The 17,060-nt window shown below is 39.2% G+C and overlaps 1 protein-coding gene across 1 annotated transcript in view; it reads left to right on the forward strand.

Moving 5' to 3' along the window:
* FGD6 (FYVE, RhoGEF and PH domain containing 6) overlaps window positions 1-17,060 on the forward strand; it is a 108,917-nt gene that overhangs the window by 73,909 nt on the left and 17,948 nt on the right. Inside the window, exons 9-14 of the mRNA XM_030856370.3 lie at window positions 10,424-10,474; window positions 13,620-13,678; window positions 13,762-13,833; window positions 14,550-14,618; window positions 15,155-15,238; window positions 16,061-16,140. Of these exons, the coding sequence (XP_030712230.1) occupies window positions 10,424-10,474; window positions 13,620-13,678; window positions 13,762-13,833; window positions 14,550-14,618; window positions 15,155-15,238; window positions 16,061-16,140 (415 nt within the window). The remainder of the gene's footprint in view (window positions 1-10,423; window positions 10,475-13,619; window positions 13,679-13,761; window positions 13,834-14,549; window positions 14,619-15,154; window positions 15,239-16,060; window positions 16,141-17,060) is intronic.

Here is a 17,060-nt window from a genome sequence, read left to right on the forward strand (position 1 = left end):
TGATTTATCCACAGTATAAAGACCACAATTATAAACCTGTTCTATATAACCAAAGAATTGCCCAAACCTTATTTTCCTTTGTTCTAGCTGCATTCATTTTCTTACCCTCTCCTGAAACCTGACTTTCAAGGCCAGATTCTCACCTCCATTAATCAATCACCTACTCATTCAGCCAATATTGATACAGGCTGGCGCTGAGCTGGGCACCTGTATACACTGGCAGACAACACAGTGGTGGTCCCTGCCCTTATGGAGCTTACAGTCCTACTCTTTGGGCCACACCCAACCCCTCAGGGTCCCTCCCAGCTCTTCCTCTTCTCAGTTCCTAAAATTTATATTGATCTGGTCACCTTTTATTTTTAAGTTTAACCCATTTCTTTTCCTCCAGGTCTTCTTTTTTTTTTTTTTTAATATTTATTTACTTATTTTATTTTTGGCTGCATTGGGTCTTCGTTGCTGCACGCAGGCTTTCTCTAGTTGCGGTGAGCGGGGGCTGCTCTTCATTGCGGTGCACGGGCTTCTCCTTGCGGTGGCTTCTCTTGTTGCAGAGCACGGGTTCTGGGCACGCGGACTTCAGTAGTTGTGGCACGCGGGCTCAGTAGTTGTGGCTCACGGGCTCTAGAGCTCAGGCTCAGTAGTCGTGGCGCACAGGCTTAGTTGCTCCACGACATGTGGGATCTTCCTGGAGCAGGGCTCGAACCCGAGTCTCCTGCATTATCAGGCGGATTTTCAACAACTGCACCACCAGGGAAGTCCCTGGTATTTTTTTAAATTAATTAATTCATTTATTTATTTATTTGGTTGCGCCAGGTCTTAGTTGCAGCACACAGGCTCCTTAGTTGCAGCTCGTGGGCTCCTTAGTTGTGGCAGGCGGGCTCCTTAGTTGCGGCATGCAAACTCTTAGTTGCAGCATGCGTGTGGGATATAGTTCCCTGGCCAGGGATCGAACCCAGGCCCCCTGCATTGGGAACACGTAGTCTTATCCACTGTGCCACCAGGGAAGTTCCTGGTCACTTGTTTGAGTGAGAATATTCTGAGGATTTATTTTTGTAGGGGTCACTTTTTTTTTTTTTTTGGAAGGGATCTTTTGTGCCTATAAAAAATATGTTACATATTATAAAAAAACAAAGTTCATCTTCTACCATCCAGGGATGACTATCATATATCCTTTTAGGGTTGGTGTTTTTTTGTTAGGTGGGGTTTTTTTGTTTTTGTTTTTTATTGTCTTTTTTGTGTGTTATATGTATTATAAGTTTTTCAGTGAAAAGCCTTTTATTTGTGGAAAGCTACTACATTGGTGTTGAAACAAGGTGAATCAGTGGGGATCATAGTGGAGAAAATATAATGAAAAATATAATTTAAAAATTCCTCTGAAGTATTTTTTCCATTTTTGTATTTGCAGAGGGGAAGAAAGGCTTTTGAACTTTGATTAAATTTGGATCAGGTAGTTTCTTTGATCTTGTTCAAAATATTTATAAGTGACTTTAACAACATATTATATTACTTTTCCTATAATCTTTGCCTTTAGTCTGGGATGGCATTAACTCCCTCTAGGTTTTAGAAATCCAGGATTTCCCATGTTGGTAGAAAATGGGATATTAAAAACATCTGTTCTGTTCTGAAGCTATAAATTTGAGTTATGAACAGGCTAATAAGCAGATTTGACAAAAGATCAGAATCAAATTAATGCATGACTTTTAAAAATCCCTTCCTGAAAATTGAAACTTTTGCTTCTGAAAATTCAAACTTCTGGTTAGCAAGTGTTTGTTTGAAAACCATAGGCTAAAATCATTCTTACACTTTCTCTAGAGCAGAACTTGATGAAAGGTGAGACTGTCCTGGACACCAGCCAAAGAATTTATTTTCTGAGGAACCCAAAGTCCCTGATATAAAGCAGCTCCGTCCATGTAAAATGGGAGGGTGATAATTAGCTCAGCTCTTGTTCTGTTGCAATTCATTTTTAATCATAGTTGTGAATAAGGTATTTTGAGAGATGATATGTAATAAATTATGTCCATGAAGTATTTTAATACTACAGAAAGACTTCAGGATATAAGAGGTAAGCACATTTTATCTGCTTGTTCTATTAAATTATAGCTTTTAAATGTAATCTCACTTTCTGTATAAAACAAGTGTTCTTAACCTTTTTAAGGTTAAGCCAGAATCCCTCTGGGAATGTGGTGAATCCTATGGCTCTTGTCTCGGAGTAATTTTTGAAGTTACAGAATAGAATTCATAAGATTAAGAGGAAACCAATTGGCCTGAAATAAAGTTATTAAAATAATTTTGAAGAGTGACAGAGTAATACATGTGCTTCTTTAGGTAATACATTAAACAGGAAGAGGTGGTGTGGATCTAGGAACTGTCATGATTTTGAAGTACTGGTGAGAGTAAACAATATTTTGAGATGCCTGCAACAACCGTAATGTCATATAAAAAACATGCGATTTCTATGGTGATAAAGCCCTGGTGTCATTGATAATACTGTGATTTGTTGACTACATTCGTAATGGAAGGAAATTCCGTATTTCACTTAGAGATTAGTAGAAAGATTTTTTGGTTTTGCCTGTCCAAGTTTGTAGACCCTCTGAATTCTACTCATAGACATTACTGCAAAGCCATTCTTTTTCCAATTCTCAGTATAGATTTGACTCGGATTCCCTGCAAGTAACCGAATGCCTCTGTTGCTGGAACGGGCCTTGCCAAAGATCTAGCAAGCTGACTCTGTTGCCAAAGAGTTTCCCTCTTAGTATGTGTCAGAATCATGGGCTCACATCAGGAACTGTTCCAGGGAATTCCCTCGTGGTCCATCGTTTAGGACTCTGCCCTTCCACTGAAGGTGTACAGGTTTGATCCCTGGTAAGGGAACTAAGATCCCACAAGCTGCACGGCCATTTAAAAAAAAAAAAAAAAAGGAACTGTTCCAGTTGGAGAAAACACTGAAATTCAGTCAAACTTGAATTCACTTTGATGTTTATATTTGCTTTATTCTTCACTTAGCAGTTCTTTGGGTAGTAAAATATACTTATCTCCCCAAACCTCAATAATTAGGGTAGTAGGGACCAAATTTGGATAAGAGTTTCCTTAAGTTAGACTTGCCTGCATCAAGGCCATTTCTGTACGTGTGAGATTCTCACTTGATAAACTGGCAGGCTTAAATGTGTCCACAAAGAAGAGCAGTCTCAGTGAAGTCAGGATAATGGATGTTTACATTTGTTGACTTTCCTGTGGGTCTGACTCCCCTAAGGGCATTCTGTATATGCCAAGCCAACATGTCCTGCTAAAAAGGGACCCAAGGAAGATTCTGTCCATTGTAAGATCTGATCCAAAATTTTGTCCTAGGACGAGCCTGGCATCAGGTTTGGTTTGTGAGTCCTTTGGGCATGCCACCTCTGGACCAGACTTATCAAAGTAAGACAGGCCAGGGCTGCCTCATGTGGCTATGCCCTGACAAGGGCTCCCAGCTGAGTTCTAAGTCCAGCCAGCGCTCCGCTTGCCATATTGTGTGTCCTGGCAAGGGGCTGCATCAGCCCAGGAGAAGTGGCCTTTTTAATTCACAGAAAGGCATTGCCAGCTTTCCAAGAACATGAATCTGTGAACCTGAGAGCCCGGAAAGGTCACTTTTCTAACTTAGGCATCTCTGGGCCACATTCTCAGAGGCCGGAACTGACCTAATATTTGAGAAGCAGAATTAGAGCAGAGACTGGAGCACTTTTTAATTAGACCCTCAGAGTATCATCTCAACTGCTTAGTAAAATATGGAGCAAGAAGTGGTAACCCTAAATGAGTGTCATTTAGTCCATCATAAATTAAGGAAACATTTGTTGAATATGCACCAGACCTTGTTCTAGGTGCTGGGGGATATAAGGATAATTAATTCAGGCTCCTGGTCCTCCTGAAGCCCATGGTTTAGCATTTGTGCTTAAAGGGATACTTGACACTATAGAACCATTAACTTAGCTTTTAACTAGTTTGCTGGCACTCCATATTCTCATTAAGGTTAACTTAGTTTGCAATTTTATCCATACATATCAAAATGATTTTATGTATAGTAATAAAGAGTACATCATTAAAGAATATTCTGAGAGGGAAACATCAATCAATACGTATTTTAAAACATCAACAGTTAAAGACATGTAATACCATTGCAAAAACAGACCTATTGATTAAAAATAATAATTATTATTCTGCCATTGGAATAGGGAGGTAACTTGAAATAGACTGTTGTTTATAAGAATCTAGTGTTGACGAAGTAGGAAGTGCAAGACAATAGAAAGGATTATTTGGTGAATAACCTGTTAAAATTTGAAAAACTAATTAAAATTCATACATTATTGGATACACTAAAAATAAAATCAAAACTAGATATAGGGTGGCGCGGTGGTTTAGAGTCCGCCTGCCAAAGCTGGGGACACGGGTTCATGTCCCGGTCTGGGAAGATCCCACATGCTGCGGAGCGGCTGGGCCCGTGAGCCATGGCCGTTGGGCCTGTGCGTCCGGAGCCTGTGCTCTGCAATGGGAGGGGCCACGACAGTGAGAGGCCCGCGTACCGCAAAAAAAACAAAAAAAAACTAAATATAAATAGGCAGAGCACAGAGGATTTTTAGGGTAGTAAAAATACTCTGTATGATACCATAATGATGGATACATTTCATTGTATATATTTGTCCAAACTCATAGAATGTACACCAAAGTGAGCCGTAATGTAAACTGTGGGCTCTAGATGCTAATGATGTGTTGATGTAGGTTCATCAGTTGTAATAAATGCCCAACTCTGGTGGGTGATGTTGATACTGAGCGAGGCTGTGCATGTGTGTAAGCAGAAGGTATATGGAAAATCTTTGTACCGTTCCCTCAACTGCTCTAAACATAAAACTGCATAAAGTCTTAACTTAAAAATAAAAAATTACATATGAAGCATTAAACTATAGGAAAAGCAGGGAAAAAATAAAATTGGTTATTTATTAAAACTCTCAGGGTAGGGAGAGGAGGAGAGATGATTTTCTAAGCCCCCCAAATTAAAGAAATTATAAAGGAAAATATTGACACCTTTCAACGCTTCTATATAATAAAAACATTATAAAGGTTTAAAATATAGTTGAAATAAAAAGAAACAGTACACCAGAAAACATATTTGTAGCAAATATGAAAAATACTATTTCACTAAGAATATTAAAACTTTTATAGATATCTGGACTAAAAATATGAACAAACAATTCACTCAGAAAAAGTATACATAAGTACACTGTGGCATGTTTAAGATCCTCTGAATCATAAATATCAATTAAAATAAGTTATCAGTCCCCCCTACTACATTAGCAATAAAAAACTACAATACACAAAACTGGCAATCATTTAATGAAGCTGGTATTTTCATATATAAATAATGATATTTTAAATTGGTATATCCTTTTAGGAAAGGTTTCTCATGATATATATAAAGTACTTAAAAAAAACAAAAACATTTTCGTTCCCATTGATATTCTGCCCCCTCCACGTACACACCCAAAATATGAAGTATAGAAAAAGACAAATAAATCAAGACATTGACCACTGTTACTTGTAATTAAAATAATCACACAATTTATTATTCAAACCCAGTACCTTTAAAGAGTGCAAGGGGCAGTATTTATAGTAATACCTGGACAACAGGTATATGGCAGAATCATATGGGCAAATTAGGATGTATGGCCATCCAATTTATAACAGCCAAAACAAGATAACTAAAAAATGACTTAAGTCTAATAATAGAGTACCTAAGTCCCATATCATATATCCCTGGAGTGGCATGTTTGCTACTCCTATGTATTAAAAAAAAATGTGCGGGTTAGAATACTTTAAATGTGCTATAAAATTCTATATATTATTAAAATTAAGTAAAGTCAAACATTTATAAAAATAGAAGGAAAGGGCTTCCCTGGTGGCGCAGTGGTTGAGAGTCCGCCTGCCGATGCAGGGGACACGGGTTCATGCCCCGGTCCGGGAAGATCCCACATGCTGCGTAAGCCATGGCCGCTGAGCCTGCGCGTCCGGAGCCTGTGCTCTGCAACGGGAGAGGCCACAACAGTGAGAGGTCCGCGTACCACAAAAAAAAAAAAAAAAAAAAAAAAAAAAAAGGAAATACTTCAAAATAAATAGTTGTTTTAGAGAGATGTTCATGGTATGCTTCATGATACTTTAGAATGAGAGTCATTAGTTTTTCAATCTGGGTCAAGCCTACTTATTTTATGTATGGGGATACTGACACCCAGAAATGCCACAGGACATGGTCAGTCACATACATACCTCTGCTAGACATGGCTGGACAAAGAAAGTAAGAATCTGTCTTCTCACTCCCAACAAGGGCTCTTGAGCTCTTCGTCAAGCCACCTTCAAGATGGCAGCAGTGTGTCTTACAACCTGATAGTTGATCTTTATTTTGGTATTTAAAATAACCTCTACTCTGTTTCACAAGTCAGGATGATTTTAGGTGGCTTCTTTTAACATTTGAAATTTTGGCAAACAGGCTTTCATTGACTAGACTTATTATTCTCTGGATCTCATAATTCTGTATTTTGTTGCTGAGTTCATTACATATTTAGGGAGGAAAGAAGAAATCTAGATAATACAAAGCAAGACATGTCGTTAAATTCAAAACACTTGACTTTGGAACGTTACCCGGTCCTATATGCTAATTTCCTCTGTGCTCTGCCATCAACCGTTTCTGAGCACACAGTCCAGGAATCTTACTGGGTGCTGTTGAATTTAAAAGTCCCTGATTCCCACAGATGACTCATTTTTAGGAAATGGATACTGTACCTGTGAATCATTTTCTGCTGTAAGTTGATTATTCGTTGATTGGGCAATCACGGGATTGTTAAGACTTACTAGGAGCCCATGTATTGAAAACTTAGACCTCTAACAAGATATGGTATTTGTTGGGTCCTCATTCTTTCACTCTGGGTCTCACATATGAGGACAAAGTTAACTTGCATAGCTGTTGAGTCTGCACATGCTATGTTTTGGTTAGTTTTGTGCTGCTAATGTTGGATGATGGTGATGATGGGGACTGATTAACTTTTAATCAACGATGCCACCTGGTGGCCAGAAAGTACATTTTGTGGTGTCCAGGCATGCTGTACCAACCTTTTTTTCTTTGATATAAATAACCTCAGTAGCATTTGAGGCATTTTTATTACTGAAGTTTTGAAGAATCCTTGTTTGGTTTGGTGGAAACAGGAAAGTCATAGAATACTACAAGTCCAACATGGCAAATTGAGATGACTCCTCTGCTCTCCTTGATTTTTTAATGAAGCTCCAGCAGGGTGCTAGGACCTAAATGATATGTAGTAAACAATTCCAAATGACCAATGCAGGAGTGTCTGTCTGGTTTCCCTTCCTGCGTTTCACCTGGGTTATGACAGTCACTGGGGCAGCTGGTGATTTCATTGCTCATTCCATCTGACTCAGAGGGTAATCAGTCTTGTTCTTCTCATTCTGTAGTTAAGGCACTAGTGATTCTTAACTGAGGGGATCATGGTCTTGTCTTCCTAGAAAAGGTAAAAGGTAAAAGTTCTCAAAAGGAGTATGTACTGCAGTGAGATGCCCTGAAAATATGGATGAATACATGAGAAAGTTGAATTCCTAAAATTCAGTTTTGGAAAGGTGAATTTTGCAAGTTGAGTTTTAAGATTTTTTTTTTTAATTGGCAAGGAAAGTAAACCTTAACCCCATTTTCTCCTTGATTAATAACATGATTTTGCAACATTTTCATCCTGGATTTTCTGCACAGCCAGTTTGTGTATTTCCACTTTGCTCCTAAAAGTTTAGGTTGGCGAGCAGCAACTGAGCTTGAGTACAAGGAAAGAAAATGCGACTCAGAAGCTTATTGGGCTCAGCACAGTGATTCTGAGGTCAGGATTTCCTAATATGGACATCTTCCAGTGACCTCTTTTGGTTTAGAGAAATGTCTCAGCTTGCATGGATATGCTTCTGTATTAAAGAACAAGAACTGAAGACAAAATGGGAACTTGCTATGAATCTGATACTTAGGTAAATCTGCTTTCATTTCCACACTCTTCAGCGACCTGCAGCTTTAAGGAACATCCCTTTTGATTAGTGAAGTAGCCCAAGAAGAGTAAGGTTTTCTCCCTAACCCTGTCGCTGTCATGGAAAAGTTAAATATTTTGGATTCACTAAACATGGCTTATATATGGAATGCATTCTGAGTGGGGTCAGAGTGAGATTAAGTTCATTTTTCATCTCCAGATGAGTCTAAGTGTAGTGTATAATCAATGTATTTTGTTGATTTTTGTGGGTTTCTTATTTATTTGGTTGGAAGAATTACTCTCCAACTTTTATGTTCAGATTACTTTCAGATCTAAATTGCTTGTGATGGTCTCTGGCAAGGTAGAACCTATGCCGTGGTGCACAGAAGCTTAACGTCGTCATACACGATATCTCGCTGTGGCTTGTTGCCAGGGCTGGTTATTTATAATGTGCATGTCTAGACTCACACACGTTCTTGGATCACTGTGTCAAAGATGTATAGTTTCAGCAGTTGGGTCTGTATGTTAGTCATCTATTAAGTTTGAAAATCTGGCACTAACGTCCAAGTTCCCCTTTGTGCCTTTGAGCATGACTTAATAAATCCATGGGTTGAAATTATATCTGTTCCATAATATTGCTAAATGGAGATTGGATCTGATAAAAATGCATTCAGTCTTTTAATATGCCTTTCCTCTTTCCATTTCCCAACTCCCATGGGCATTAGGATTGGTTTCAGCCTTTATTGCCTTTTACCTAAAATAAGACACAATCCTGTCTAAAATAAAATCATTTTTTAAAATTCATTAAGCATTTCTTGTCCCTTGCATGTAAAGTCTCTGGCTAAGTGCTATGAGAGATAGAAAGATGAATCAGATGTAGGCAGGCCCTGCCCACAGGAGCCTTGAGTCTAGTGAAAAAGAAAATGATAGAAGGCATACAGTAACTGCTGTGTAATGTGTTATTCAAAGGGAAAGAATATTTCTTTCAAATGGAAAGTTTGGTAAGAGAGGAGGAATTTGAGATGAGCCTTGAAGAATTATGAGTAGAATTTTTATACGCAGAGACAGAGAAAGGATTCAGAAGAAGGGAACATTAAAGACAAAAAGTATGGAGCCAGGGAACACATGGGAAGTGTTTAAGGAATTGTGCAGAATCAGACTTAAGAACAAAGGGCCTGTGTAAGGCAGTAGCAAGAGAGAAAAGCAGAAAAGTCAACAGGGACCGTGTAGCGGAGACTTGAAATTCCAGGAAATAGAATTTGTTTTAATCTGAGAGTTAATGGGAAGTCATCCAACATTTCTCAACAGAGAAGGAAGTATTACCTTGAAATCCTGTAACATTCCTTGGTTACAGGATTTATGAAATATAACCTATTGCCTTAAATTTTTTTCGTATTACTAGAAGCACTATATACATGTTGCTTGTTTACAGACCATCTTTTTTTTTTTTTTTTGTGGTACGCGGGCCTCTCACAGTTGTGGCCTCTCCTGTTGTGGAACACAGGCTCTGGACGCACAGGCTCAGCGGCCATGGCTCATGGCCCCAGCCACTCTGCGCGGCATGTGGGATCCTCCCGGACCGGGGGCATGAACCGTGTCCCCTGCATCGGCAGGCGGACTCTCAACCACTGTGCCACCAGGGAAGCGCCCCAGACCATCTTCATCTAGACCAGGGTTTCTCAACTGCAGCCCTATTGACGTTTTGGTGCAGATAATTCTTTGTTGTAGGGCTGTCCTGTGCATTTGTAGGATGTTGAGCAGCGTCTCTGGCCTCTTAACCACTAGATGCCAGTGGCATCCCCTTTCCCCCAGTTGTGGTAATCAGAAATGTCTTCAGACATTTCTAAATTTCTCCTGGGGGGCAAACCTGACCCCATTTGAGTACCACTGGTCTAGACAAATGTATTGCATTTTTCTGGTGTTCTGGGTATTGTTAGATTCTTAAGATTGCCAGATCTCAGAGTTCCTTAGACATTCAATCTATTGATGCTTGAAATTTGGTACTAAAACATGCATCTGATCTTGAGATTAAGGTACTTTGTGCGTGTTGGAGTTAAAGAGCTGAACTGGGCATCAGGAGACCTGGGTTCGGGTTCTGGTCCTAGCTCTGCCACAAAGAGGTTGTATTACTTGAGTGAGACCGTGTCCTCGGTAGCCTGATTCCTCATCTCTAAAATCACCAGTGCAACCTCTCGGGCTCTTTCTAGCTCTGATTTTGTGTCCTGATTTCAAATTGACCCCAGGGCTTTATTCTTTCATTTTTAGAAAGGTAGCACAAACAGAATGAATATGTATATTAACCAATAAGGCTGACTAGAGTATTGAATAAGAAAGACAAATGTTTTTTCCTTAGTGCTTAATTGTACTAAATACCATAACTTTTTTTCCTTTTCTAGACTATTTAAAAAATCTCTTAGAAGACGCTGGAGATTACAGAGACACTCAAGGTAAACAATTTTTGTGGTCTCATGTGTTATAGAAGTTTTTATATTATGTTCATTTGAACCTGGAAAGTAAAAACGTAACAAAACCCGTATACAAAACTGTGTTTTAGTCTTAAGAAGCCTTTTTAAACTCTGTTTTAGGCAAATTAAAATAGAACTAGATAAAGTGGTGCTGGATGCAAGTGAAATTATAGGGGCAAAAGATGCCCATGGTCAGGCAGCCATTGGAGCCAGCCTCCCGAGAGAGTGGTCCCAGCATAGTCTGTTGTCAGGGAGCTTCATCCTCCTGGGCTCAGTCTGTCTGTGCTGGGGTGCATTCACCTTCTCTAGATGTCCACTGCTTTCAAAAACAGAGATTGAACCAGTTGATCTGCAAGGTTCTTTCAAGCTTTAAAATCATGAGTCCGTGAAGTGACCGAACAACACAAATTAGAGATAAGGTCTAAAATAGTCTATTATTCTGGGACTGCTTAATGATGGGCATTAGCCTTACCATCCTTCCACCCCCTCACCCCAGTAGTACTTAAGGGAAACAGTCCATTACCATACAAGGGACTCATTGATATTCATGGGATAATCCACTGTGTGTGTCTGTGTCTGTGTGTGTGTGCATGTATGTCTGCTGTCTTTCTCTCTCTCTCTCTCTCTCTCTCTCTCTCTCTCTCTCTCACACACACACACACACACACACACACACACACACACACGAGGATTTAGTTCTGTTTAGGAGAGTAGTGTCTTTTAAATGTCATAGGTATATCCCTGGTTCTAATCTACAGAAACACATTAGACAAATCCATCTCCACGCCATTCATTTTATGAATTTTGATCACATTCTTGTGCATCCTTTACATTATCAGATTACAAAGCTGAAAGGTTTTTAACCCATTTTTGTAGAGATTCTTATTCATTCTATTAATCATTTTACTTCTTCTGTAACATCTTTTATTCGCAAGTGTTATGCTTTTAAAGGTGCTTTTTTAAAGGAAAAGTTTGGAGTGGGGGACATGACATGCTTCTTGTCTCTGGTAAACATATAATTTAGTTGAAGAAGAAAGTCTGTGATAGGGACTTCCCTGGTGGTGCAGTGGTTCTGACTCACGCTCCCAATGCAGGGGGCCTGGGTTCGATCCCTGGCTGGGGAGCTGCATCCCGCATGCATGCTGCAGCTAAGAGTTCGCATGCTGCAACTTGGGAGCCCACGTGCCGCAACTAAGACCCGGCATAACAAAATAAATAAAGAAATATTAAAAAAAGAAAGAGAAGAGTCTATGATACCCGTCAGATAAAGAACAAAGCTGATAGCTTTAAAGTAAGGATGCACTTAGCAGTATAGAATCATTTGGAAGACGGAGGAAAGTGTGAGGATTGAAGAGGCAGAGCTTTGCTTAGAGAGAAGTAGAACCAGAGATGAGTTGATGAGAGATGGTGGACGAGAGGAAGAGTGGGCATTCCAGGTCAGAGTCTGTCTCATGAAGGTAAATATCTTAGACAGATTTTAGCAGATCAGGCCTCAAGAAAACATCTGTCCCAGGGCTTCTGCCTTCAAGGAAAGTGAGTTATTAGCTCCATTTTGCAGGTAAAACAAATACAGGGCCAGAAATTAAGGAGCTTGTTTAAAGAAAATTACACACTTCAGCAAAGACATGGCTTAGGATAAGCAGTGAACAGTGATGTGCACTGTATGGCCAGAGGCAATGCAGTAAAGTGATGAGATTGCCCAAAGGTGAGGGAAAATGAGACTAATATACCTTTGGAAGATAAGCAGAAGAGTTAAAGGAACAGAGTCACCAGGGCCTCTTAAAGGGATGATATGAGGAAAGTAGAATTGCAGAATGGATGGGGGAGGTCAGAGCTTGGAGACCAGGTGACCAAATAGCAGCAGCTTTATTACTTCATCCATTCATTAAATTTTAAAGCTTTTATCCCTGTCCGCTGGAGGTTCAAGCAGGCCAGAAAGCAGGGAGTGTGTCCAGGGTCACCTCTTGAATATCTGCCATGATGAGTGCCAGATACAGTAAACTCTGATATGTGGTTTGAGTCTCTATAAGGAAATACAGCTTTCCTTTAATAATGGTGATAATAATACATTTAAAGACTATAGAAACCTCCAGGGTTGGTACCAGAAAGAGTATCCCTTGGTAGGTATAGTAGCTGGACCAAAACACCTCAAACCCTTTCTGGAAATTGATTTTTTTTTTTTAATAGTCCTTTTAGTGACGATTACTGTCATTGCCACACCAGCCTCAGAAGGGCATGCTTCCTTCTTTAACACTCTTACCAGTTTTTCTCAATCGTAGGGCTTCTGTCATACCAGATAACCGTCTTTGTGTGGATTTCTAATTAGCATTGCAGGATGTTTAACATCCCTGGCTCCTACCCATTAAAGGCCAGTGGACCTTCCCAGTCATTGTGACAACTGAAAATTATCTTATACATGTCCAAGTGTCCCTAGGGGAACACTATTGTCTTGAATTGAGAACAACTGTAGCCCAAAAGGAGACAAAGTACAGACTTTTTCCTTTATATCTAGTTATGAAGATGACAAGACTGAAGCATTCAAAAACATGTAATAAAGGCAAGAGGTTAATAAAAAGAATAAAACACAGGTGAAGCTAAATAACCCAACTCACAAAATAATGTATGTAATTTCCTAAGGTCTAGTATGCTTCCTTGTGGCATTTCTTCCCTCTTGGGATCAGACTAAGAGAAGGCAGCTAAGCCCTGACCCTCTTAAATAGCTGGTCCTCATAATTCTGGTTTCCTATCCCAGGATCCTTCTCTCCCAAGGCAGTTTATCCTGGAATGGTCCTCAGCTTCCAGGTAAAATCCTATTCATCCTTGTAAACTTCAACAGAATAATCAAGTCTCAGCACAAAACAACCCTGATGTTCATACTATTGATACACATGGTCTGTAATGTATCTTTAGAGTCTTTCTTTGGCTCATTGTTTCATAAGTACTGTTTTTCCTTGGTTTTGTTCTCATCGAACCGCATCGCCTATATTTCTGCCCACTCACAGTTAACTGATCTCCTGCAGTGGTCCGTGGCTGTGAACTAGCCGTCTTGTTGTCTGGAGTTGCTCAGTGTTGCAATTCATTGGTAATGATAGTGATTGAATGCCCCTTCTGTTCCTACATATTTTAGATGCCCTTGCCGTTGTTATAGAGGTAGCCAACCACGCCAATGACACCATGAAGCAAGGAGTAAGTATCTTCATTTCAACGGCTGCTGTACTGTTGAACCTGGGAGCCCGTGCCTTCATATGCTGTGCATTCTCTTTCTGTAGGACAACTTTCAGAAACTTATGCAAATTCAGTACAGCTTAAATGGACACCATGAAATAGTTCAGCCTGGACGGGTAAGTGTTTTAGACTGCATTTTGCAAACTTAATACAATGGATTTAGGCACCGTTTGTAGCTATTTTCATTTGAGTTATGAAAATAGGTTATTTGTTCTTGTTACTCTTCAGTGACCCAATCTGGATCAACTAAGTTCATTCTATCCTTTCAAAACATTCATGATTTAAGTCATTGTGACACGAAGTCCAATTCAATTAGGAGAACGGCAAGGGACCCCACAGAGTATCTGATCAAATAGGATCATTTTATTGTGTAATACTAGCTGACCTCACACAGCTTTAAAGACAATTTCAATTAAAATCTTTAATGTAAGAGAAGATTATGAGGGGAGGGAGAAAATTGGTATTTTGATGTTCTTCATAGAGCACAAAAGTGACTGAGGGAATGAATTCAGGGAAATTACAAAGTGCAATTGTCAGGATGTTGGCTATGCCTCAAGATCAAGTACACACTCAGTCAATTACATTTCAAACCATATGGTACCCCTGGGCTCAGTATTGGAGTCATGAAACTCTGCTGGCTTATCCAATTCCTAAATGACTTACAGGGTTTAAAAAGAAGCCATGGCTGTAAAAAGTAACAAGGAAACTATGTCTGCCCAGCCTCCACACAAAATAATTCTGGGGAACGAAGGTCGAAAAGGAAATTACATGTATATGTATATTGTAGTTGTGTTGGGAAGGTACTAAATGGATGTTTGTTTGGATGAATCAGGTTTTTCTCAAAGAAGGAATTCTGATGAAGCTATCTCGGAAAGTCATGCAGCCCCGAATGTTTTTCCTGGTAAGTGGCCACGTGTGTTTCTGTTGAGCCCGAGGCAGGGATAATTGGTTAATGAAAGGAGACGGTTGTTCAGGACAGATAAGATTGGCACATTCAGACAGCAGTTTTAGTAGGATCTTTGACTGGCTGGATTGCTTGTTTGCATGTCAAGTATAGGAAACAAAGTCTTGTATGATACATAACTAGAAATTCGCTTCCTTTTTGAATTTAGTTTATTTCATCTCTGATTTGGAAAAATTGATTCAATCAGTGATTTGTTTTGGCAGATTATAATACCTTAGGTGGGATTTAGAATTCAGAAAACGTTAAATCTGTTACAGAACTTGGAAAGAAAGCACATTTTCTAGAAGTTGCCTTCTAGTAATATTCTAATAGAACATTCTAGGTGGTTCTGGTTTTATAAGCAGAATATAAGTATTATATTCAGAGTTTTAAACAAAGAGGTAATATTGTTCCTTTATTCCTGTATCTTACCAATATCTTTGTAGCTGAAATTTGTTGCTTTACTTTGTCCTATGAAATGTTTCTACTTTCAGTTTAATGATGCTCTGTTGTATACAACACCGGTGCAGTCCGGGATGTACAAACTGAACAACATGCTCTCGTTGGCAGGAATGAAGGTCTGTGCATCTGTTAGAAGATATATATATATATTTTTTTTTTTTTTTTTGCAGAAGATATTTTTTTACCCAAATGTATTTAGAGAAAAAGCCCTAAGATAATCATCTTCTCATATCCCTATCTCTTCTCTCACCATGTGTTACTGTTCATTTATTCATTTTTGTAGTTACTTGTTCCCTCATACATTAATTGAGTCATAAGATATTGAGAACTACTATACTGAAAACTACTATAAACAAAATGTGTTATCGGTTTAGTGAAAAATATAAAGATGAATTGAAGCATGATTCTTTTGTCTCCACCTCTACTCCAATCCCTCCAGGAGTTTAGCAACTAGTTGGGAAGCTAATACGCTGCATATCAATACCTATAAAATAGATAGTAATACATATCACTATAAAGGCACAGTTAAAGTTTGTGGGAGCTCAGAAAACAAAGAACGTGCAGCTTTTGGTGGGACATGGTAGAGGGATTGGTGGTAGTTAGGAAGAGGGAGACTTGAGGAAGTCTTTTTGGAGGAAGAGCCAAGAGCCTTACAGAATTGGTCACATTTGGCCTCGCTGAGATGTAGGGAAAGGCATTCTAGGTACAGGGAATAGTGTGAGCAAAGCCCTGACGGTGGGGAAGTTGGGCCTTCATGTATGTGGGTATTTAAATTCATCTGGAGCACAGAGCAGATGAGGGAGAGTGATGGTAGATCAAGCTGGATATAAAGGCTGGGGGTGGCTGTCAGCAGTGGGGGCATTGGGCAATTTTAGCTATGCTTCAGCAGTGAGGTTTTCAATTGGATGAGTCTGCTCAATCATTTTGTTTTCTTCCAGGTCAGAAAACCCACCCAAGAGGCATATCAGAATGAACTAAAGATTGAAAGTGTAGAACGTTCCTTCATACTCTCAGCCAGGTAAATTTTAAAAATGTATAGGTGAACATTTGTCGGTATTGCAGAGTCAAACATTTTCCAGCAGTTTTCACACTTAGGTTAACAAGTAACCTTATTTTTTTTCCTTTCTTTTCTCTCCTAATACCATGCAGTTTAGTCTTGATTTACCATGTAGGTGGGATGTCTAAAAGCTGATGCAACAGTGTGCTAGAAGTACAAAGACTAAAATGTTCCTCTGAATGGAATAATAATGACGAAAAGTGCTTTGCTGATCATTTTTTTAAAGTGGTTATTTCAAGTCATTTTACAGTGATACGTAATGTTTTTAAAAACATCTATTGCTTTATAGTTTACTAGGAAGTTTTCGTGTAGCATTCAGAGGTCATAACAAATCTACTGAGGTAGGTGTCATAAAAAGGAGGAAGACTAAGTTACAGAAAAATTGAGTTGCTTTCTTAAGGATGCATAGATGGCAAAGTCAGGATACAGGTAGAAACTTTCTGCTTTTAAATCTGTTGTTATTATGACATACCACATTGCCTCAAATCAGAACCTACAGTGACATATGTGTAAGTCAAAATATATTACCATAATGTAAATCAAGTACTGAGGAAACCTGGGGCTGTGTGACTCACACACGCATATTATTCAGTTTTGGCTGAGTGGTAGAAGTGCATGTGTGGGAGGATTTGACTGGTGAAGGGAGAGCCTGCCAACAGCGACAGCTTGTTCCATTGCTGAATCTGCATAACAAGTCTGGGCGGCTCTCAGATCTCACCTTTGACATAATAAAAATAGAGCAAACATTGATGTAGCGCTTACTTTGTGCCAGGGACTACTATCCTAAGCACTTTCTGTGTATTAATTCATCAAATCTTCACAATAACCTTTTAAGGTAAGTTACTACTATTATACCCATTTTATGGTGAAAAAAGCCAACC

Source organism: Globicephala melas, chromosome 10, assembly GCF_963455315.2.
Source record: "Globicephala melas chromosome 10, mGloMel1.2, whole genome shotgun sequence".
Classification (NCBI taxonomy): Eukaryota; Metazoa; Chordata; class Mammalia; order Artiodactyla; family Delphinidae; genus Globicephala; species Globicephala melas.